The 23,946-nt window shown below is 39.2% G+C and overlaps 3 protein-coding genes across 5 annotated transcripts in view; all 3 read left to right on the top strand.

Moving 5' to 3' along the window:
* The window catches only part of mlc1 (modulator of VRAC current 1), a 5,641-nt gene extending 1,329 nt beyond the window's left edge, over positions 1-4,312 (top strand). The window contains exons 3-12 of one of the 2 annotated variants that reach the window (XM_017418907.3): positions 721-810; positions 958-1,011; positions 1,092-1,193; positions 1,334-1,435; positions 1,550-1,621; positions 1,699-1,815; positions 1,920-1,976; positions 3,434-3,556; positions 3,747-3,908; positions 4,116-4,312. In XM_017418907.3, coding sequence (XP_017274396.1) covers positions 721-810; positions 958-1,011; positions 1,092-1,193; positions 1,334-1,435; positions 1,550-1,621; positions 1,699-1,815; positions 1,920-1,976; positions 3,434-3,556; positions 3,747-3,908; positions 4,116-4,190 — 954 coding nt within the window. In that variant the 3' untranslated portion in view covers positions 4,191-4,312. Of the gene's footprint in view, positions 1-720; positions 811-957; positions 1,012-1,091; positions 1,194-1,333; positions 1,436-1,549; positions 1,622-1,698; positions 1,816-1,919; positions 1,977-3,433; positions 3,557-3,746; positions 3,909-4,112 lie in introns of both variants that reach the window. The other variant, XM_017418906.3, reaches the window with a different exon arrangement.
* A 2,724-nt stretch (positions 4,313-7,036) lies between these two features.
* Positions 7,037-15,889, top strand: panx2 (pannexin 2). The gene is made up of 6 exons (XM_017418890.3): positions 7,037-8,017; positions 10,217-10,856; positions 11,576-12,690; positions 12,917-13,046; positions 13,648-13,833; positions 13,940-15,889. The coding sequence occupies exons 2-6, from the start codon at positions 10,628-10,630 to the stop codon at positions 14,251-14,253; spliced, it is 1,974 nt and encodes a 657-aa protein (XP_017274379.1). The 5' UTR covers positions 7,037-8,017; positions 10,217-10,627; the 3' UTR covers positions 14,254-15,889.
* Positions 15,890-15,940: 51 nt separating this feature from the next.
* On the top strand, positions 15,941-23,932 carry trabd (TraB domain containing). 2 transcript variants are annotated; one of them, XM_017419065.3, is made up of 10 exons: positions 15,941-16,021; positions 16,543-16,589; positions 16,860-16,926; positions 17,972-18,138; positions 18,439-18,579; positions 19,897-20,007; positions 20,226-20,365; positions 20,972-21,144; positions 21,656-21,752; positions 21,837-23,932. In XM_017419065.3, exons 2-10 carry the CDS (start codon positions 16,566-16,568, stop codon positions 22,006-22,008), a joined length of 1,092 nt encoding a protein of 363 aa, XP_017274554.1. In that variant the 5' UTR covers positions 15,941-16,021; positions 16,543-16,565; the 3' UTR covers positions 22,009-23,932. The 2 variants fall into 2 exon arrangements, with proteins under 2 accessions (XP_017274554.1, XP_037834206.1); XM_037978278.1 differs by lacking the exons at positions 15,941-16,021; positions 16,543-16,589 and having other exon boundaries at positions 16,627-16,926.
* The last annotated feature ends 14 nt before the right edge of the window (positions 23,933-23,946 follow it).

The following is a 23,946-nucleotide window of genomic DNA, read 5'->3' as shown; positions in this document are numbered from 1 at the left end:
TTTTTTTGTTTTTTAATGAGAAATATTTGCCCCTCTACACAATTCTGTTAATAGATAAGTCATTATTTACGGAGACGCAGGGGGAACCGTATCTGATGGGGGAACGCGGCTCGATGTAACAGCAGCAACTCGAGCACATTACTGCCCCCTATATGTCAAGAGGACAAATAACACCTTTTCTGTTCAAATTGCCAACCCGCCACAGTGGCGTGTGTGTTGATCAAATTCACCAAATATTTACCCGCATTTGGCCAGTGGCGGGTGCTAATTTCCACCCCTGTCTAGAACTAACTGTGGCAAAAGTATAGCTAAAATATTAAGACAGTAGCCAAAAGCTAAAATAAGCACAAGAAGACAAAAACATAACAAGTCTGCTGAAGTAGATTTCAGAGAACAATGTTTCTGAAGGAACTGATGAGATTTAAATGTATTTCTATACAGAAATTATTTGAAAATAGAGTTAAATTTTTTTTAAATTAAATGTTACAAATACTAAAAGTCCCAACACATTATTTCTGATTGTTTGTGAAGAAAGAATTTCTCTGATGGATAAAGTGAGTTTTCTTTCTGTCAGTATCTTAAATGTCAGCTGTTGGTCTTTCGGTTAAATTAGTTTACCTGAAAACGTCTAGTGCATGAGTCATCATGTGCATGAAATTCTTGTTCAGTTTCTCCTGGTAAATGCTGGTATACGCATATATGCATCTTTATGTTCCTTAGGGGAGTCTGCTCATTACATCTGGTTTCTCCCTGTACCTGGGAAATGTGTTTCCTGTTGCCATGGACTACCTGCGCTGTGCTGCAGGCTCTGTGAGTGACCACCACTGACTTCGCCTCTACCTTAATGAGCCTTTTCACATTTCAATTAATGCTTCATGGCAAAATGCCAGTCATGGAAGTTTCAGTCAGTACGTGGACAAAAATAACTTCCGCAGCTCATTTGTTCTTCTTCAACAGGGAATCCCTGCATCGATAGCTAGCTTTGCCATTGCCAAGAAAAGACATGTTGCTGTGAGTAAAGGCAGAAAAAAAGTTATGTTATTTAATTGATTCTTGACTAGTAATGAACATCTGTTGGTTCGTTTTTTTAGGTGTCAGATTTTCAGGTTGTCTTTGTGTCAACGTTTGCTGTGACGACCACCTGCCTGGTTTGGTTTGGGTGTAAACTGGTCTTGAACCCCTCAGCTGTCAATGTAAATCCATCCTGGGACATTTATAATGACCTGGGATAACAAGCAATCATTGACTTGTTATTTGAAAGAATTGTCTCTGTTTCTTTTCCTTCATGTATTATTCATGCATCCTTTCTTGGCCCCTCCCTGTCTGGCTTCAGATCAACTTTAACCTCATCCTGATGATTTTGCTGGAGGTGTTGATGGCCGGCACCGTCATCCTGTCAGCTCGCTCTGCAGACGACTGCTGCTGCCGCAGGAAGGTGCGTGTGGGAATGTTTGTTCATGTGATTGATTGCTTTTGTTCCCCCATCCGATGCTTCTTCGCTTTTATTCCTGTTGTAACCTCAACCCTCGACTGTTTCAATTTCCTAAAGTCTGGAACATGTCACAGACCTGCGCTGATCAAACCTGCAATCTTCCCCACTCGACTCCTCAAGGCATATTCTGTGAGTTCAGATTTTGATTTTGTTGCACGTGATGCTGCATTTTATTCCTGACAATAGCTGGCAAATTGTTCTTCCAGGTGATTGAGGTGATTGTGGGAATCTCTGCTGTATTTGGAGGCATAATAGCTCTCAACATGGACGCCTTGCTGCCTGGTCCCTACTTGTCCGTTACATTTTTCTGGATCCTTGTGGCTGTAGGTTTTTCTGCCCACATGACAGCTCAGAGTTTATAAATAAATCATGAGAAGCTGTAAGTTACTGGCCTCATCACCTAAGTTTTGTCTCCAATGTGTTACAGTGTTTTCCGAGTGCTATCGCCAGCCACGTGGTGTCAGAATATCCCAACAAATGCCTGGTGAGTTCAAAACAACGTTTTAGTGTTCACAAAGCCAACTTGGAGTAGGAATATTTTGGTCAAATTTTCTGAGAATAGTTTATCTGACTTCCAAAAGACATACAATTAAAAATGACCAAGTTAACTTTTTTAGCACTTCCAAAAAGGAGCCAAAAAAACACATGAGTAAATACATAATTAGAAAATGATTAGTTTATGGTTATTTAATGTTTTTGTGGCCCTCGTTTGAAAGTGATACTCATGAACAACACATTTAGCATTTTGTCTTGAGACTCAGTCTTAGGGAATGTTTAGCTCATGCTCAGGAAACTCCTATCTAACATTGAACAGGTAAACACTTTCTTCATAGACTAATCATTAGGAAAGGCTTTGCTTACAGTTAGGTAATGTTTTTTGTGGGCCTAATTTAAAAGTTTGTTACCAGCTGAAGCCTGACTGATCTTGCCCACAACTCTATCAGCTAAAGATTTACTCTTCAAGAAACATATCTTTGGTTTTCATGGCATAAAAGCTCCATTCAAAGATCATCAGATTAATTATTCTATCATTAGGAGTCATTTACAAAATGCATCACTCTCATTTAGATGGTAATTCACTGACTTTTGATGATGAAACATTTGCCATGGAAGTAGAGTAGTTTTATTTTGATGAATTTTTTATAAAGGTCATATTTGTGCAGGTGTGGTTGCACAACAGCGGTACACAACCCACCCATCGAACCTTCCCGAAGCTCCTCTGCACTTTATAACAAATGTTTCACCAGCCTTTTCTATCGTCTCTGTTGTTAAAGAAAGGTTTCTTGCCCTTCTACACATGAACTTGACCTGCGGGATTCCCATTAAGTGATGCTCCCTAATTATATAACAAAATGAGGAAGATGACATTCAAAACAGTTTACCATCAACCTCTAGCTGTCTTCTACTATCAGTTGTATTAACTGTTGGAGGGTTCAGCAGCAGCTTTTTGCTCAGGAAGAAGTTGTGGAGTCAGGAAATTTAAAAAGATTGAAAATTGCATCATCTGGCCCTTTCTTTGCAGTTATGTAAGACTGAGACGTTGGTAAATTTTAAAACTCAAACTTTTGGCAACTAAGACCTCACATTAATTTTTAAATTAAATGTTTAACGTCATCAAACATTAGGTCTACAAATCCTCTCCTCACTTAACAATTCAGAAATCTTAACATTTAGCTGTCACTGTAAATATAAAATAAAAAATGGTTTGTGAAATATTTCTGGTTTTTATTCATTAAAATTCAAGTACTGACCCGTTTCTATGACAATGAGTTGTTTAAAATTTACATTTTTTTCCTTCCACTATTTGCTAACCTATAGGGGATCAATTAGATCGACTTTTCTTTAGGTCTGTCTCCTCTTCATCCTGCTTTTTAAAAATGATTTTATTCTCATTTCTTGTTGTTTTTTTCTCTTTCTCTCTCCTTTGGTGGCATTTCTCAGGTGGAGGTGCTGATTGCCATCAGCAGTGTGACATCTCCCCTGCTCTTTTCAGCCTCCGGCTTCCTCTCTTGCAGCGTGATCAACTTTATTGAAATTTTCCTTCATGATGTGCCTACTGCCAAGGTGAATTTAATGAAGCAAATGTGTGTGAAATGTGCAAACCTTTATAATGTTACCAATCCTGCCTTGACTTCCAGTCGACAGGAAAAAAGGAGCAGAGTTTTGAAAAGGCAGTGGAAATTACTTGTGATAAAATGAACAGATTTTTCTCTGTTTGTGTGTGTGTGTGTGTGTGTGTATGTGTGTGTCCCAGCAATCCTATGACATCCTGCTGCTGATTCTGATGGTGCTGCTGCTGGTGCAGGCAGTCCTTACTTCAGCCACTGTGGTGCACTGTGCCACATATAAGAGTCAGCTCCGCATGAGGGCTCCAGAGTGCGATGACTGCATGCAAACCACAGCTTATTACAGTGAGGTACGGCAGGTGAAAGCAGGAGCAGAGGGCACAAAATGTGTTAGTCTCATTCTAAGCACTTTTATTAAGAGATACACGTCAGCTTGGTAATATGAGAAGGTGTTTTTTTTTCTTTGTTGCAGCACATTTATATAACATCTAAAACTGTTTTAGTCATGTCTTTATCTTTGTCCTTCTCTCTCTTTGCGTTTGGGTCCTCGACAGCAGACACCCAATGGGACGCTGCAAGACTTCGACAAAGACCGAGCCTGGAAGGCAGTTGTGGTCCAAATGGCTCAATGAGAAATCTTGGTTTGGAGCTAGGAAAAAAGAAAGAAAGGGGGAGATTAAACAAACTTTGTAAGCTGTAAGCATAGAACGACATGCAGACCACAAGAAAAAAGGGTGAGACAAATTGGAAGGAAGCTTAAAAGCAAAAGATTGAGAAGAACTTTAAAATGGATTTTTACATAAAAAACACATTTAGCCCTTTCGTTTTATTTTTGTTGTTCGGGTTTTATGCCGTTGTCTCATTCTAATGATGGTAAAGCGTGTTTTACCCAGGAAACATCAAGTGAAGAGGATATGATTAAAAATGGAGTGAAACAATAATAAGCAAAAATGGGTTAATCTATGTTAAATTTCACATAATAAATAAACAAAACATCAAACCTCCTGGGTTTAAAGGATGATGCAGTTGTATCAGAAATATTTCAGTTGTTTTGTAAAATATCAGATATTTGTGCCCTGTCAAAGAGAATCAACCGAGGATGTTTTCAACAAATACGAAAGATGGTAAATTTTATAACGCATTTAAAACAGTGTCAGATATGTTTTCTCAGAATAGTGAATTCTAAGTTATCTGAGCTTTTTAGATTCTGTTTAGAGGTTTAGGTCTTTTGTATCTGAGTTTATTAGTGGCTGAAAAAAACACTTATTATGAAACAAAAGATGTGTGATTCCAGACATACATTATTACTGATGTAAAGACAGAATGATGTTTTGCCTCAAGAAATGAAATACATTCTGTTGTAAATAAAAATGTGTTTGGTATCTTTAAAAGTTGCTCTTTTTGCTGTTTATAGATGCTGAGATCATCTGCAAAAAGCAATATGTAACTAGATGATAGAAAAGACAACTAAGAACAACTAACTTTCTTAGAAACATTTCAGATCCTTCTAATATTTTATTTTTAAATATAAACAGAACATGACTAATTTAATGTGTGCATGTTGCTGAAAAACAAACACACAAAAGCTTTCTTAAATTGAAGCAGTGATTTCATTGTTGCTATATTCTTTTGACAAGCTAACTAATTTTATTTCTTCCCTCTTATTAATCACTTCATCCATTCTTCATTCTATCAGGTCAATTAATTCATTTATTAGGTTGCTTATTTTCAACAAACAGTGTGTGTTTTTCCACAATTTGCCGGAAGTCCTTTAAATATGAAAATACCACCCACACCATGAAATAACTTTTTAAAACGATTGATTTTGGTCTATTCAACCTCCTCAGAACAAAAGACATGTTCATTTCACCATGTTTTTTTTTTTATACATTTGGTGGTGAAGGTGATTATTTACCCAAACGTGGCTGCACATTAGAACAGTTCAGAATCACCACAGAGACTTTCAGATCTTCATTGGTGTCTTTTGCAGACAACCAGAAATGTTAACAGTTTTTTCCAGCTCTTCCATAGAAGACTTTTTTATATCGGCTGTTTTGAAAGCCCCAGATTGACTGAAACCATTCCTTTCAAATTCTATGTCTTAAATACATTACAGTCAAAGTAAATGGCTGACTGGGAAAGCTCTGGTGTCTTCTTACAGTCTTTCATTGATTTTTTCTGTTTTCAAAGTTTGGAGAGGCTGCTTAGATGCTGCTAAGTGTTAGGTCAAGGTTTAAAATGTGAGTCATTACAAAACATGGAAATATGCATTGATGGATTTTCCTACAGTCAGGGTTCTTGTTTTCTAGGTTTAAATTTGTTTTTGGTTTTTTTTTTGCCTGTATGTTTGTTTATTCTGTAGAATGAGTTCCTTTATCTGTCTTGACTTTCTCTGTTTCTGTTACACCTGTTCTTTATGTTCTTCATCTCTTTCTATTTCTATACTGCACAGTCCTATGGAGAGGTTATAAATGATTAATATCTTATCTGTTGTAGATAGGTGAATAGCTGAATGACCCTGGTTTGGAAACACAGATTCTGAGCTGATTGAAAAGGCTAGTTTTAGTGGGGCAAAGACCCAAGTAGGTTGCTGATACATAAATGGATATTCTTTTATCATCTGTTTTTCTGTTTTGTATAACCAGGTCATTTTTAGGTTTTAATTTCTATGTTTCCAGCCATGCTTTTCCCTCAGCGACTCTCTTATCACACACATCTGTCTGTAAACATCTCACCTGTTCTCATCTGCCAATCCTCCATCCCATTATATACACACTGAAAACTGCTGGGTTAAAAACAACCCACATTGAGTCACATTGGACTGAGCCAAGCCTGGGCAGTTTTAACTCAACATGGTTGGGTAACCAGTTTGACTCATCATACTGAGTTAAGTTTTCTACCCCCAAAAAATGGTTTAAATAACTAATTTGTTTAATTAGAGCTATTAATCACAACTTGGTGCTAGATACCTGGTGCTAACCGCTATTAATATTAGCTAGCTAGCATTAACTAATGTTATTTTAGGAACCCAAATTCAATATCAAGTGCAAACTAAAGTTATAAAAAAGCCAACTAGGTTAAACATGTTACAAGTTGTTTTTAGTCTTAACTTTACTTAAGGTGGAATCTCACTGGGTTGCAAGTAATTGGCAAACAATATTCATGAGGAAGTCTTGCATTTTTTGTGGGTTTCTCAACTTTCATGTGTGAGTAGAGGCTCACATGCTCAAAACATTTGTGTGACAACATTTTTCTCAAAATAGTCACAAAGTCACTGTGCACATCTCCAGCCCATCTGGAATCCAGATGGGTCTCAGGAGCCTAGAGACCTAGAGAGAGAGCTATATTTTGACACCAGCACAGGAGCTCTCAGAAAATGTCTGAGGCAAATGTTCAGGTTTAGAAACCATGCTGACAATAAATAATAATTATTGAAAAGCCAGTCAAAAAGTCTTCATTTCAAAATCGTTCTCCAGCAGAATAAATTATAAATGTGGATTGGCTTTCAAAGTGAGAACAAAACAAGCTGAGGTGGGCAGCAAAACACTGTGCATGACCACAAATGCAGTTTTGCAAGCCTTACACGCGAGAATAGGCCAAGATTTTCAAACCTGGCTGCTAAAAAGGCAGCAGCACTGATTGATGGTCACTTGGTGGCAAAAACTCAAAGCTCAGTTAAACTGCAAACAAAAACTCATGTTGCTTTTTTTCACTTTTGAGAGATTTTTTTCACCAACTTGTTGCCCAACAGTTTATGAAGATATTACCTTTATAATTTTGACATTTTAGATTGAGTATATTAACTAAGGGTTTGTTGTCTTGGATTTTCCACAGAAAGAAAAAGAAGACAACAACAACAACAAACGAGCAAAGCTTCTCGCCACACACAGCAAGTTTGACTGACAGTCATTTTTCCCATTCCTTTTTTGTATCCATCTGTGGCCAGTCCCCCACATCCACATGATGGACATCTTGGATAAACCTATGAATGAGCAAGAAAAAACCCGCCAGTGCCTTGCTGTTTGGTTGTAGACCAGGGAAACAAGACCTGAGCCGGTCTTATGGAACCAGTAGGGGGCTAAATTGAAAACTGGACAAAATAAAACTTGAATAAAGGAAACTTGATGTTTGTAAACGTTTGATAAATATCGCAATCAGCAAAATATCTTTTTATGTTACAAGTGGCCTATTTTAAAAAGAACCCCATGCCCTCCTGATTCTGCCTCAGTATAAAATAATACAAGAGTCAGAGACGCCTGATGTTCGGAGCGGCAGGATTCTGAGATGTTATCTTCTGTTTCTGAGGAGTGGGAGGGGATATGAGAAGAGAGGCTCTGAAGGAGGGGAGCTGGAGGGGGGAGAAAAGGCGGAACAAACCGGTGAGCTCGGATACATGCTGGAGCTGCTCGCCCGCACTGCAGATTAACTCTTTCCGCGCCGGGAGAAGCTGCGAGACGCGGTGAGTGGATTTTTATTTCCATCTTCTCCCTGCCTGCACATGGCACCGCACTGAACAAATGCAGGTGGGTGGGGGGTAGTTAGCCTGTTCTAGTTTAGACAGACGGGAGCTGAGCATCACAAAGAGTGTCCTCTTGTCTCTCTCTCACACACACACTTTCTGAGTCAGACATGGAATCGATGCGCTTGATGTTCGGCAGCTCCTTCCCGGCTTTTCGGGAGCTGTCCGCCGCTCAGGTGCTGAAACAGCTTGTCATCTGGAATGAACTCATCCTGGTCGTGGATCCCCCCCTCCCTGCGTCCTGAACTGAAGGACCCCTACAGAAGACAACAGCGAGGAGTCCAACCATAACTAGGACATGATGATCTTTTCATAAAACATCATTTCTTTGTTCTTTTTTGGAGGTGGGGGGACTTGCTGACAAAAAGAACAAAGGATACTTGATTGTGTTTGTCTGTTTGAATCGGTGGATTGTAAAACAGTCCAATCCGATTTGTTCAGTGTGTCAGAGAACAAGTGGCATTTCCCTCCTGAAACTTCTCTCCTCCTCTGCCATCATCTAATTAATAATGAATGGAGCTCCTCTTCCTGAGCTCTGGTGCTATGGTCCTAAAGCCTATTGCTCTGTATCTCCACAGCTGGCTGCACTGGTCAGTGCCAAGCGGGACACTGTATAGCAGCCAAAGAATGTGGGATTCCTTGTGTAAACATCATCACCCAGCTGAGGGGCACATAATCTGTCGGGCTGGAGGAGCGCCAGTGGCTGCCAGACAGCAGTGCTGCTCCTAAAATGTGGTCCTGCTCCTTTAAATCTAAATTATGCAAACTTTTCCTCTCCTCTGATCATCCTTGAAGCAGTCTTTTTTAGGATGTAGGTAAAGTTGATGATCACCAGCCTGTGTTCCGAGATGGAAAAGAGATGTATGAATTGTTTTCCAAAAAAAGCGAACATCTTGTTCTCTATTTAAGGAGCAGTAATTGCTACATGTCTGAATAAATGTGCCCAGATAATGCTTCTAAGGGTTGTTCTCTCATCATGTGTGCTTTAAATCTGACTGGAGTGCACTAATTGCTCCCTTCGCTACTAAAAGCGCAGACTTAAGATTCTCCTCTCCAAGTTATTTAATATATATCACAGACCTGGCTTTCCAGGGTCTTACAGATGAGCTGTGCGTCCTGTGGAATAAAATGAAAGTGAGATGAAGATGGAAAAAGAGAACGAGTTAGAGGGTAAAGGACAGGGGTGATGCCTTCACACTCCCATTTAAAGGACATTCACATAACCTTCATGTGAAATGAGCATGCTGCAGATCCACCCCGCACTCTTTCAACATGCATTATGCATATTTTTATGAATGCATACTTGCTCAATCACAACACTTAAGTCATGAAATCACACAAATTTCACAGATAAATACTTGGGGTCACCTACAGTCTTTGTGTGAACATGTTGTCCCTCGGAGATAATTAGCATCTGTAGTGTAGAGGGGAGCAGAGGATAAATTTATGATGTCAGTCAGTGTTTAAATATTGTGCTTGTTAATGTGTTACAGAGGAAATTCAGGGTTTTTTTTTTTTGGTTTTCTTTGTTGCATAGTTCCCACACTGTAAACCTGTCCTTCTGCATTCTTACTGTATCAATGGCCAACACATTATTCTTTAGCCAAAAAGTTGGAATTATCAGAGAATTGATCTTAACAGTGAGATTTCTTGAGGGAGATGTCAGACAATGTGAATGTTCTTTATATACACTTATTTATTATACAGTACTATAAAAACAATTTGATTTCATCTTTATTTATTTGTCTCTAGAGGGGCAAAAAACATGATATTAAATATAAACTATGATAATAAATATAAGTTTTAACTCTTCCTTTATTTTAATCAACAAGTTCTTTAGTCTTTCAAAAAGAAACTTTGAAAGAGAACTTTTCTGCTTTTTATTCATTTTTCTGTTTAGTTTTTGTGCCTGATAAACAAAACAAGGACTTTCCAAACTCCCCATACATGCTAATATTTTAACTTTTAAAACATATTTCAAAAATTTTAAGCACATTTTTCAAGAATAACATAAAAAAAGAATGAAAGACATTTCAAAACTTTTGTTTGGTACTGTATGTTCTAGAAAGGAACATATTTGACCTCTCTGTGCAGTACATTTGTAATTTTTCTGCTCCTAACTTGTCATTTATCTTTCAGGAACGGATCAGCAAGACCGTCTTCCTACCGAAGCTCACAAAGCGACTCCTCAGCCTACAATCACTCTCTCTGGGGAGAACAAGAACACCTCCTAAACTCAGCTCATTCCTCAACCTGCCACACACAGAGTGTTTGGACTGAGGCCAGTCTCAGAGATGCACAGAGGCCCGGCTCAAAGAAACGAGGGTTTCTAAACATTATGTCTGCTCTTCTATAAGAGCTGAGCTGCAGGAGAAGACTTCTGTGAACTGCTACTTACTCCCATATGTTGAGCGGGGCTGGTTCTGGCCACACGATCCTGCGTGTATGTCTGCTTCACATTGTTCTGACGAGAACCTAACCACAGCAGGGAGCGTCCAGTCGTGCCTCTGTCCCAGAAGGGGGTTGTAGAGTGCACTTTTTCTGTTCCGCATGCAGAACATCCTCGACCAAAACTTAGACATGGCCACAGCTCTGCTCGCGGGCGAGAAGCTGAAGGAACTCATCCTGCCGGGCTCCTCTCAGGATGAGAAGGGCGGAGCACTGGCTGGCCTGATGGTGCAGCTCAAACTGGAGCTGCCCTTTGACCGCGTTGTTACTATAGGAACAGTCATCATCCCCATCCTGCTGGTCACCCTCGTCTTCACAAGGAACTTCGCAGGTGAGGAGCTCATCCACTAGAGGGGGTTCATTATCGAAACAACACAGCTGTTTGATCTGCAGATGGCTTCAAACAAACATGTATCAGATTTGACCTTTGCACTCGCCATTTGCCTCTATTGCAGCAGAAAACAAAATAGTCTCTCACTCCTGTTGTTGCTCATACGATGACTTTTTTCAACATCTGACAATTTAAAAAGAAGAGGAGGGTGCATCAAGTTTGACACAAAAGTGTGCTCACTTCCTCTATTTTACCCCTGACAGATGGTTATCTTCTTAGAAAGAATAACCTTTGTTCAAAACACACAATTTTATGCAAAAGAGATGAATGATTGTAAAAGAAGCTCAGAGATACAATACTGGAAAATATAAAACAGAAATTAAAACAATACAATATCATTCTTTAAAATTAAAGGCCTGGTATGCCTTGAAGGAATGCATTTACTTTCATGCCAGAGTTTTAGACCAAGATCATCTTTAGCTGTTTTGGTTAAACCTTGAAAATAATTGTCTCATGCAACATCACCAGATGTCCCAATCAGAGTATTTGTTTTAAATGATTCTTAGCTTCTACCACATCAAATTGCAATACAATTTCTGTAAATTTAACTCATTAATAACTTTTTTGTGTGCTTTTTTTAACTAATAACTTGAAAATGCATTTTCAGAAACAATAAAAAACATGTTCTGACTGGCTGTTTTTTTCTATGCTTTCCTCAGAGGAATCTATATACTGTTACACACCACACAACTTCACCCGAGACCAGGCACTGTATGCGAGAGGCTACTGCTGGACGGAGCTTCGTGATGCTATTCCTGGTGTGGAGCCTCACCTTTGGCCTTCTTTGTTTGAACACAAATTCCTGCCCTATGCCCTGCTGGCGTTTGCTGGAATCATGTACATCCCTGCTTTGGGTTGGGAATTCCTTGCCTCCACACGGCTCACTTCAGAGCTCAATTTCCTACTTCAAGAGATCGATAACTGCTATCATCGAGCTGCTGAGGGCCGGGCTCCCAAGATCGAGAAGCAGATCCAGTCCAAAGGGCCTGGCATAACTGAGCGGGAGAGGAGGGAGATCATAGAAAATGCAGAGAAGGAGAAGAGCCCTGAGCAGAATCTGTTTGAGAAATACCTGGAGAGAAGAGGCCAAAGTAACTTTTTGGCTAAGATTTACCTGGCACGGCATCTGGCTATCATCTGCCTCAGTTCTATCCCCATTTCCTACCTGAGCGCCTACTACTCTCGCCAGAGGCAGAATGAGTTCACCTGTGCATTGGGTGAGCCCCCAGACATTAGCAGCTATCTGGAGCTGAAACTCAGGGTCAACTGTAAGCTTCCTGCTGTGCAGCTGCAGCGCATCATGGCAGCGGTGGATATATCTCTACTCTGCACTATGAACTTTATCATCCTGCTCAATATGCTGCATTTGTTTGTGGTGCGCAAGTCCAACTTTGTATTTGACAAACTAAATAAAGTTGGGATCAAAACACGCCGACGCTGGCAGAAGTCCCCGTTCTGTGACATCAACATTCTAGCCATGTTCTGCAATGAGAACAGGGATCACATCAAGTCACTAAACCGACTGGACTTCATCACTAATGAGAGTGACCTCATGTATGATAATGTAGTCAGACAGTTGCTGGCTGCGCTTGCACAGTCCAACCATGATGCTACACCCACTGTGCGGGAATCTGGGATACAAACAATTGATCCCAACATGGATCCTTCAGATCTCGCAGTGCGAGAGATGGGTGGGGAGCCGCTGGTCATCAAACGGCCCCGCAAAAAGATTAAATGGATACCATCCTCGAACCCTCTTCCTCAGCCATTCAAGGTATAACAGAATGATTTTGTTACACTGCAACCGATTATTCATTAAACATTAGGGATTAGTCCTCCAAGTCAAAAATTCTTAATAAGACCCCAGCTACTTGCTTACTTTGGCTGTAATTTTTTTGATTGCTTTTCAAAACATGAATATGCTGCTTTAATTGTTGTTTATATCTAATGAAACTGTAATCTGCTTAAACTATAACAACTGCTTTGTTTCCACTGTGAAGGAACCGCTTACTATGACACGTCTGGAAAACAACACCAAGCCAGAAAAACCCAAACCCCTCAGACGCAAAACAGACAGCCTCATAGCACCACTTTTGGATAGTAAAGGCACTCAACATCCTTCCACGAAAGGTTTGCAATACTTTCAGTGTTTGGCATTTTAATTACACACATGTTTATATTAAAATAAAATGGCTACAGTATGTGTCATCTAAATAGTTGGTGCTTGGAGCCTGGTGTTTATAGCCTGCAACATCTAATAGGTTTATCATTTTTTTACTAAAAAAGATTTATAGCATTTAATGAGCAACAAACACATATATGCACATACAGCTGCAGTATTTTCTGTTTCACTCTATCTAAAACATCCCACTTTACCTCCTACGTTTTCTAGGTATCCCATCAACACAAAGGTTGTTTTTTTTTACTTTATTATCACCCACTGCTAAAGGTGAAGATCTTTCTGCCTTTCTTTCTGACTGATATTTTATGAACCAGTCCAAGATTTTAGAAAAAATTACAGAAAGTAATATTTAGACATACAACTACAACTGATAAGATATTGGAGCCAAACTATTACGTTTCCAGATTCAACAGGGTGACATTTTCTGTCAAATAACCTCTGATTAACCCAAATCTACAATACAGAAATAATGGCAGGTAGTTATCGATGCACTTTGTGTGGATGATCAGCCTTCCTTCAACTCTTTAAGTTGACTTTTTTTATTTACAGACTTAGGTACAATGGAGAAAAAGCACACACGAAACTTCTCGTTGGATGTTCACCCGTACATGTTGACGAATCGTAAGCCCAAGGTGGAGGCTACAATCACAGAACCCATACCGTCAGAGCACAACATAGATACAGTTTACCTTGAAGGCACACACACTATTGTTCATGTATCTTGTCCAATTACAGGTAAGCTTGTCATTAACACAGATACTAAATCATTTTTTATTATTACTTTCTTCAGCTTTTAAATTCTGACTTTTTTTTTATCCCTATATGATTTATCTGTTTTCAGAGACAAAGATTTGCTCTCCAGAATCTACCAACACTGCCTTTTCTACATTGCCCACCACCACATATGTGAACGGAGTGAGCCCAAACCCTCCCTCTAGTGAGGATCCACTCAGTCCAAAGTCCTCCCCTCATCAAATGGAGCCCCTCACCCAAACAGAAAACCCTGAGTCTCAGCCACCACCCCTGACCAAAGCCCCCACACACCAGCTGCTGAGCATTCATCATACTCTATTTGAAGAAGAAGAGGATCCAGAAAACAGGAGAGCCAGGCTGACAGAGAGACCTGGGGAACTCATTGCTGCTGGAGAATGTTGAAGAAGACTCAGATTCTCTTTTCCAACCCTGAACTCTACAATCATGACCGCAACGTCAATCAACCCCCACAAAACAGCCTCTACTCCCCTCGTAGTAACTCGCACACTTCTTTTATTGTGGACTGGGCTGACCGACAAGCAGAAAAGCAACAGTAAGAAAATGGAATGAACAATGTATGATTGTAAAAAAAACCTAACTTTCAAAACTGAAAATGTTTAAGGTGTGTATTTGCTAGTGTTGACCAATGTATTTCTGTAGGAAATGATGTCTCATTCATGTCTCAGGATGGCTGTGTTTAGCTTGTGTTTAGCTGATCACGCACCAATGAAACCAGCAGTGATTTAATTCAACAGGGTGCTACAGTGCAGGGTCAAACAGCTATACAGGAAAGACAGCAGAAAGAAAATGAATGAGCATAAGAAGTGGCAGACACCTTATAAATGCATATTTACAAGGAGGACTGCATTTTGACTTCAGACAAAATGTATTTCAAACACATGATAACGCTTTTTCCCTTTATCCCACTATAGCCAAGTAGAACGGTAGCTCATGCAATACAGTTGTTGAGATCTGCACAGTTATTATGCAAAAGATCACAATATATTTGTGGCAATAATGTATGCGCTTTGAACATCATTCTTCACTAAATGCTATACATCTGTAGACACTGTATGTGGGATGTTTAAAATATACAGTTTTGTGGCTTTTCATCATCATTTCACCATTGCCGTGGAAACTTGACTATATGTGCACGTGAATATTAAAGTGGCACATTTAATTATGAGACAAGAAAGAGCTGCAACACAGTTTAGACAATGTTCCTAAACTGTTCTAATAAGGGAACAAACAAGAGAAATGCGTGGAGATTAGCAGTGCCTCATTAGGATGAAAGAAGGTGGACTTTCTGATAAATAACTTGACGTTTTGACGATGAGCAGATGTTGAATTGTTCCTTATTCAAAAGTTCATTACAAGATGACTAAGCTCTTTGATTATCAGTCGTTCTGACACACAATCTACAGTTCTCTCTGTAAACAATATCACACAAAAGTAGAATTTTAGGTCAGATAGTTGTAGAAAAACCACCACAATACCCCTTTTTCACAGAAAACCGTGAACAAGGGGATAGGTGCCTGCCACAGTCTTTCCATATGCATTTATGCACACATGATTACAGGAACTTCATTAAGGGAAGTATTTACTGACACATCAACTTAACATCTGTTGTAGAAAATGTTAACAATGTTGTTAAAGACCTACATACAGGATAGATAGGTCTAAACATACTCAAGTCATCCTTTCTTTTGGGTCATTAAACATACACACAGTGGAGAAACAGCACTCATAGTTTTGCGGATAATCCAACTTTTAAGGCTGCCTCAAAATCCCTTCATTATACTACTTAAGCACACTGAATGCATCCTCAAGCACTTTAAGACTAGTAGCACTAGTGAGTGTGTGAGCACGTTGTAACACAACTCTGCCTAAAACTCATTTTCTGTGTTGGTTTTCATGTTAAGGCTTTTTTCAGAGTAAAATCTCTGATAGTCTGAACGCTAGTGAACACTCTGAATACAGACTTTGATTGTAACCTGTGAACTGCTGTAGTACAAATAAATTAAACACGTTTTCTCTATAAAACTGAATGTGCTGTGTCCTGGTAGTGAATGACTACATGTACCAGAATGCACCGCGGCTGTCAGGTTTAAGCGAGCGCTGCTCTCTCTGCTGCACTGGTGAAGAGGAGTCTAACAGACGGGCTGGCTTTGTAAGTAAAACGCATTTGTTTTCGGACAATTATCATTTTTGTTACTTGACATCACGTTTTACAGAACGGCCGAATTTATGGTGAGATTACTTTATCTCAGTATTGATAATTTTACTTTTTTGGGAGGTCGGACTGGCTAGCTAACATTAGCTTGGGTTAGCCGCAGAGACCGTGTAGTACTCGGTGTTCACTTGAGCCCCAGCTGGTAGTAAGATTTAACTAGTTCCCAGCTTTTTTTTCCGAGCAGTATACTTTCTCCTTGGCTGTCAGCTGTTTAACATTTAGCAGTAATGCCTTAGCATCGTAGGAGAAAATATTATCGATTAGATGTATTGTTATAGATCAGTAATAGTTACTGCGTTTGTACTAAGCTTTCCTTATCCTAGTCGGGTAGTTGTTGCTGTTGCACATAGAGCAACGTCAGCAGTCTAAGAATGTCTGATTGTCAGTGAACGCCTCACTGTTCAGTGTCTGTACCTGGTGTGAACCAATATTTACTCTGCTGTCTGTGCCTCACACAGTTTTCAGCTCTTCAAACATCAACATGGACCAAGACAACAGTTCAGAGGTGAGAAGACCAAGCACGTTTTTGTTTGTGTGAAGTTATAATAAAATCGTAAATTAAAATTATATACATATGATGTGTGTCTGATAGTTGATGCAGCGTTAGTTTTTACATTCAGATACTGAACTGTTCTTCCTCAAAAACAAATTACCAGCGGTTATCCGGTCTTTCTCAAGACGGAGAGACTTGGGACAGGAATAATCTCTTAATCTCACAACAGACCTAAACATGCTTCCAGTGTTTGACAACGTCTGCTGTTTTGGTCTTTCTCAGGATGAGTCTGTCGCCCCGTCAGGGAATCATGCAGAAGAGGAACACCCTTGTATACCTCCAGGACTTTGTATGCTGTGGTTTTATTATTTTTTTCTCTTTTCTAAAGATATTGTTTTGTGTTACGGAAAGTGTTCTGAATTGCATCAGACCCATAGCGTGATAGCTTTATAAAAGACGTGACTGCATGCTGCGTAATGATCTGTTTGCTCTTAAACACAGTAGGATATGACTTCACTTTTATAAGTGCTTTTCCCACTTAAACGCATCACTAGCGGCTCTTCTGATTGGTTGTTTTAGTGACGACAGTGAAATGAATTGTAAACGTTTTAGTAGAGGGCATTCCAAAGTCTATTCTGGAGTTGTGCAATTACTCAGACTTACGTTTCTATATTTAATTTTTCATCCAAGTTGAAATAATTATGATAAAAATGATTATTGTCATGCTTTCTGTTTTATTACTTGGCTTTAATTTTTAACTTGTGTTAAAACTCTAGCACATAATGTTTCATTCTGGATGTGTGTTAATCAACTCTTACTAAAAGCTTACTCTCTAACCAGTCACGGTATGTTTACCACAGTTTAAACAAAGACAATGAATAAAAAAAAAATAGAAGATATAACCAGTGCAGCTCTATGGAAACACTGGATTTGATAACAAACACCTACAAATCGCAATGTTGTTTCTTAAAATCCAACAAGTCTGTGAAACATCTTAAGTCAATCAATACGCATTTTTTACCAAAGTGAATAATTACAAAATACTCTTAAATGCTGCTTTTCTGTAATGACCCTACCTGACTCTATTTGAAGACTTAAAACAAGGTTTTCACAAACTTTTAAGCATGTTTGTCATCACTTAATGCAATTTTCTGTAAGAATATTTAAATCATTTTTTAAAAAAGAAGGAATGCTTTTGTTTTCGCTCATGGGTTTTACTTTCCTTTTTCGTGCAGATTTTAATATATTTGTTACAATTTTACCTGAGACAACAAGAAAAGGTTCATTTCGTGGAATTAAATATATCCTTTAAGATGTCCTAGTAATCATAAACATGGACATTTTTCTCATAATTTTTGGTCCGTTTTCTAACCGTCAGTACTGTCTTTGTCTAGCCGATGGTGAAACATTGGAGATGCTGTGGCAGCATCGAAAGCAGCGCCGCCAGTTGTCTCCTGAGCTCCCAGAGACTGTGACCTGTCTCACTGCCCCAGATGGCAGTATTCTGTACCTGGTGGGCACTGCTCATTTCAGTGACAGCAGTAAAAAGGATGTGGCCATGGTGAGCCAGTCAGACACACACACACACAAAATGACAGACTCTGTAGGGCTTTAACCTACTCACACCTTTTTAAATTGTGATATGCTGTGAACTATCAGTGAAAAAATGTGTGTAATTAACATAACTCAAGTGATTATCCTGCTAGGATAATGCATCCATTTAGTGTAGTATTATCTCATCTTCTTTGCTCCTTGTGGATTTCGTTGTGCTTTTTTTTCCTGTTGTTTCTTTTCTCAACCACATTATTGTTATTCTGCTTCTTACCTCTCATTCCCACTGCTTTTTCTCTCCCTCACACAGACGATTCGCGCTGTGCAGCCAGACGTGGTGGTGGTGGAGCTGTGCCAGTACAGGGTGTCGATGTTGAGGATGGACGAGAATACGCTGCTGAGGGAAGCCAAAGACATAAACCTGGAAAAGGTTCAACAAGCCATTAAACAGGTCAGGCTTCCAGATTGATGGGACAGAAAAAAGGCATTTAAAAAAACAGCAAAAGTTGCTACAAAAAAAAAAATCTTTGTGGCAGCAGGGTTCCGGGGGTGGGCAAGATGCACCCTGAGTTCCTCAAGGCTCTGGATGTTGGTTGACACATCTTTTTAAGAAGGGGGACCAGAGGGTGTGTTCTAATTACAGGGGAATTACACTCCTCAACCTCCCTGGTAAGTTCTGTTCAGGGATGCTGGAGAAAAGACTTCAATCGATAGTTGAAACTCAGATTCAGGAGGATCAATGCAGGTTCTGTATTCGCCGTAGAGCACTGGACCAACTCTTTACCCTCACTAGGGTCCTAAAAGGGGCATGTGAGTTTGCTCAATCAGTCTAGATGTGTTTTTTGGACTTTGAGAAAGCAATCAACCGTAAGCCCCGGGGTACTCTATGGGGGGAGCTCAGTGAGTATGGAATTGGGGGTCCATTGTTACAGGCCATTCAGTCCCTATAAAAATAGTGTGAGAGTCTGGTTCCCATTGCCAGCAGCTCCTCAAGTGGAGGAGATCGAGTATCTTGTGTCTTGTTTACGAGTAAAGGAAAAATGGAGCATGAGATATACATGCGGATCTGTTCAGCTTCCTCAGTATTTCATACTTTGTACCAAAAGGAGCTGAGCTGCAAGGCAAAGCTCTCTGTTTACTGGTCAGTCAATGTTCCTACCCTCACCTATGGTCATGAACTTTTGGTAGTGACTGAAAGAATGAGATTGCAGATACAGGCGGTTGAAATTAGTTTTCTTCGCATGGTAGTTGGGTTTTCCCTTAGAGATAGGATGTGAGGTTTGGTTATCTGGGAAGGATTCAGAGTAAAGCTGCTGCTCCTCCGCATCGAGAGGAGCCAGATGAGGTGGTTCAGGCATCTGGTAAGGAGTCCCCCTGGGCGACTCTCTAGGGAGGTGCTCCAGGCATGTCCAACTGGGAGGAGACCCTGGTGAAAACCCAGGACATGCTGGAGAGACTATGTCTGTTGGCTGGCCTGGGAATGCCTTGAAATTCTCCTGGAAGAGGCTATGGAAGGAGAGGTCTTGGCTTCCCTCAAGCTGCTGCCCCCGCGACCTGACCCAGGAACAAGCGTTAGATAACGGGTAGATGGGTGGATGGATGGATGGATAAACGCTGCTAAGAGCTCCTAATTAGCTTTCTCTCCCAGATTTGGTTCTGCTTTGAACTGAGATTAAAGTTTTTTTAATGTGACACCCAATGCATTTTAAAGTTGCATAAAGAATGACTTTCAAATGCCTAACTCTTTTTTTTTTCTTGTGTTTGTCAGAATGGGCTGATGTCTGGTTTGATGCAGATTCTTCTGCTCAAAGTTTCAGCTCACATCACAGAGCAGCTGGGAATGGCACCTGGGGGAGAGTTTAGGGAGGCTTTCAAAGAAGTAAGTCATTCATAAACCCTTTTTTACACAGCAGTCCTGCCGTAGTTGTGCCAAATAAGATGTCTTTGTTAAGAAGCTAGGTGTTCATTTTTCAGCCGTATCATCCTGAATTCCCTCATTCCACCTCCACAGGACAGCACATGCTCCACAGAGGAACATCTGTCCCACTTTAAATGTGTTATGTATTTTTAAATCTTAAAGTATTTCTGCCCACACAGGCTGGACGAGTGCCATTTTGTAAATTTCACCTTGGGGACAGGCCTATCCCTGTGACGTTCAAGAGAGCCATAGCTGCTCTCAGTCTATGGCAGAAGGCCCGCCTTGCCTGGGGTCTTTGCTTTTTGTCAGATCCAATCAGGTATGACTTATTTCCATGACTTTAAACACTTTCTTAACTCAATACTATTCAGCACTTCAACTTAAAAAAAGAAAAAAAGTTGCATCTTTAAATTGTTTGTGAAATTTTTTATCTTACCTTTTTACTGTACATTTATACTTTATAACATGAAAACTGTCAATTTAATTCCTATAGTATAAAAGATATGCAAATCTGCCAAGTATTTAAAAGCCTTTGTCTGATGTATCTGAGTAGGATTTTTTTTTTTTTTGTGTGAAGGGATTTTCGTGTCCATCTTTTAGTATCTTTGAGATCAAAATTCTGATGAATAAAATATTCTTGCCTTGGAGGCCTAAAGCTGAATAAATTCTTCACAGCATATTTTGACATCCAATTTGACAACCGACCCTGACAGTATAAAAGGCTTTTTTAAAGCTTTTGCTTTGAACCTGGACAAAGCAAATTTGTGCTGATGGTAAAAAAAAAATAGAGCAAATCTTTTTTTTCAAAATAAGTAAATTTAAAAGTGATGCATTTCTAACTTTTTGTTGTATTAATTTTTACAAGTTTCTCTTTACTGAAATGCATATTCTCCATCTGTCTGTGACAAACTGTGTCATGTTTCAGTAAAGAGGATGTAGAGAAGTGCAAGCAGAAAGATTTGCTGGAGCAGACCATGTCGGAGATGATCGGCGAGTTTCCTGCTCTTCATCAAACCATCGTGGCTGAAAGGGACATCTACCTCACACACACACTCCGCCAGGCTACACGCTGTGTGGAGGCCCCCTCTAATGGCCAGAGTATGTATTGCATTACTCAGCAAGCAATTACATATTTAGAAAAAGTGTATTTATATGTTCAACTTTATGATCTTGAAAATACATTCCTCATTAGAATTTACCAGTAATAGTTTATAGTTTACTACTTCAGTTTTTAGAATTGTAAACATTCTAATTAAATATATTTGTATAGCAAATGTAATGTGTTGCATATTTACTGAATTAGGAGAACAAACTGATGCATGCTTGGTTATGTTTATTGTGACATTTTTTTACCAGTTATACTTAAGTAATGTAACATTTTGTTACTGTTCTGTCCTGTTTTTATGTACTTAAAAACAATTATTCTATACTTTTGCAAAAAACTGTCAGTTCATGACAGCCTTGAAAAGTGCTCAAATCTGCAGAAAGTTTCTTATTTAAGTTTTTCATCACGTGTACAAGATAAAACTTTTATTTTTGTTTATTTACATGGAGGATTTGAGGTTTAAAGACTGAATGTTTAACAAAGTATTTGGTGTTCCTGCTGTAGAAGTGCCTGCTGTGGTGGTGGGAGTTGTAGGAATGGGCCATGTTCCTGGCATTGAGCAAAACTGGGAGAAGGAGCTCAACATTAATGAAATTTTGAGGTATGCTTACTGTATTTTGTTGATACTATAAATAAGTGATTAGGAAAAAACTGTAACATCGCTGTTGCTGTCTGTTTTCCTCAGTGTTGCGCCCCCCTCACGCTTTGGCTGGTTGTTGCGCACAGCCATTAAGGGTGTCTTGATGGGAATGCTGGGATATGCCTGCTACCGTGCGGGAGGAGGTTTAGGTAGAGCCCTGCTGTCTCTACCTGCGGTTCAGTCATTACTGGACACCATGCGGCCTCGTCCTTCTTGACCCTGCTGGTTACCTCTCAGCCAAGACATGAGCTTTTAACCTACCAAAACAATGCATTGATCACCAGTGGCCTTAAAAACAGGAGGTGAGGCTGGAGGAGCAGGTTCAGCAGCCCACACATTGAACTTAAAAGGACCTCTTGTGGGTTAACAGCTCCTCACCTCCTAATGATGTCCCTGTAGACGGAGGGGTAATGCTGCCAAAGAAACCAGTACTCTAAATGTCTTGTTCAAATCCTTGTAGAACATGCCTCTTTAGTACATTTATATTTTTCCTGTCATTTCTTAAATTCACATGCTCAGTTTTTATTCAGTAAACATCACTGGAATCATTTTTAGTCACCTGCCCTGAGATGTTGGTGGTATTTTTCCTAAGAGGCTGTTTTCTTCTCTTTCACTGATACCAGTCGGATTGTTGATAATTGGTCCCACACTTAATAAGAGACTGTTAGTCATGTTCTGTACATGCAGGCTGTTTAAGGAAGAGGAAAGTCATATATTTAATAATGGTAAACTAAAAAAAAATTTGAAATATTAAAAGTTATTTTGTATGCTGAACAATGCTGTGAAGGAAAAAATGTGGAAGGATTATCATCATTCTCCTGTTTCTTCATCAAACAGTTTAAAATTTATTTTCCTCAATACAAATGTTCAGGATCAGTAAAGGAAATCTTAGTGAGCGCTCTGTCCTGCTAACCTTAAAGTCAAGTGCCTCAAGTTTCATCTGTAAGGGCTACTGTTTAAAGCTTTCTGTTCATCTTATGTGTACATATGTTTATTGCAATTTTCTAAAATTCTAACGTTACATGTGATACCTTATACAAACCTTTGCTCGATAAATTTACTTTTATTTTGTGATGACTTAAAAATGTCACCAATCCACCAACATTTTATGGTTACTCCTACATTTTAGAAACAAGGCAGGAACAGCAGTAAAAAAAGAGTAACTTATGTTACCTTGATTATAAGGTGTTTTCACAGGCTTTAACTGGGTCCATCAGTGAGTAAGAGTTCTTTATGAAGAAAAACTAAGTATTTATATTGAGAGAGCCATTATAATATATGTATTATTCATTCCAAGGGTGTTTGGGAAATACAAGATTTAAAAGAGGTTGAACTTTATTATAATGCTTTATTTTTAGAATGCCTGCCTGCTAAATGCAAAATTTAGGTGGAACTGGGACATTTATCCTTACTTTGATATCACTGCTGCCTTCGACCTCATGATTGCCTCCTCTGCTAAAGCTTACTGCTCTCTCTCTCTCTCACACATACAAAAACACACACACATGCGCACACACACCTGTATTGAAAGTAAAGCTCGTTACTGCATGTGTAAAAGAGAAGGATGGGATTATGTCCTGAGCCATACAGAAAATTTAAAAGTACAGTAAAGTGTCTGAAGAAGATAAATGCATGGTTTCAAGCCTATATTCTAAATTTCCAGGTAATCTTTATTTTAATATTTTTAAAATTTCTGTACAGCACGTTTTGTTATCTACTGCCGATATATAAATGGGTGATATAAAAGTAGGTACTTTAATTCAATTTGTGACTTGAGTCTAATTTTTTTGATACAATAAATATATAATTCTCTTTTTAAACATTTGAAGCATGTGCAAGCTATCCATATTTTGAGTTAAGTCCGATTCTGTCTTCCAGCTGATAAATAAAATCTTTTTTAATGGAGGTCAATATATAGATCAGATGCAAGGTCCTTCTCTCTCTGATTAATATTTTATTACTGTTTTCTTCCAGCATAAAGGTCCAATCTACTGTATTTGTAAGAAAGCTGTGTGGATGACTGTATTGTTGTAATGTCTGGTTTCCCATGTCTTTGAACTGCTTTGTATTGTAAATATATCCAGCTCTGAGTTTTTAATTGAGTTACAAAAGCATTTTAAGTAAAGTTAAACTATATTTGACTAACTGTTTTACA

Source organism: Kryptolebias marmoratus, linkage group LG11, assembly GCF_001649575.2.
Source record: "Kryptolebias marmoratus isolate JLee-2015 linkage group LG11, ASM164957v2, whole genome shotgun sequence".
In the NCBI taxonomy this organism is placed as follows: Eukaryota; Metazoa; Chordata; class Actinopteri; order Cyprinodontiformes; family Rivulidae; genus Kryptolebias; species Kryptolebias marmoratus.
This window is presented reverse-complemented; position numbering and strand designations above follow the sequence as displayed.

Coding starts and splice junctions, on each gene's coding strand:
- panx2 (XM_017418890.3), top strand. CDS start 10,628: ATGCAGAACATCCTCGACCAAAACTTAGACATGGCCACAGCTCTGCTC. Junction 10,857..11,575: donor CTTCACAAGGAACTTCGCAG/GTGAGGAGCTCA, acceptor TGCTTTCCTCAG/AGGAATCTATATACTGTTAC. Junction 12,691..12,916: donor CTCTTCCTCAGCCATTCAAG/GTATAACAGAAT, acceptor TCCACTGTGAAG/GAACCGCTTACTATGACACG.
- trabd (XM_037978278.1), top strand. CDS start 16,815: ATGCTTCCAGTGTTTGACAACGTCTGCTGTTTTGGTCTTTCTCAGGAT. Junction 20,366..20,971: donor TTTTTGTCAGATCCAATCAG/GTATGACTTATT, acceptor GTCATGTTTCAG/TAAAGAGGATGTAGAGAAGT. Junction 21,145..21,655: donor GGCCCCCTCTAATGGCCAGA/GTATGTATTGCA, acceptor TTCCTGCTGTAG/AAGTGCCTGCTGTGGTGGTG.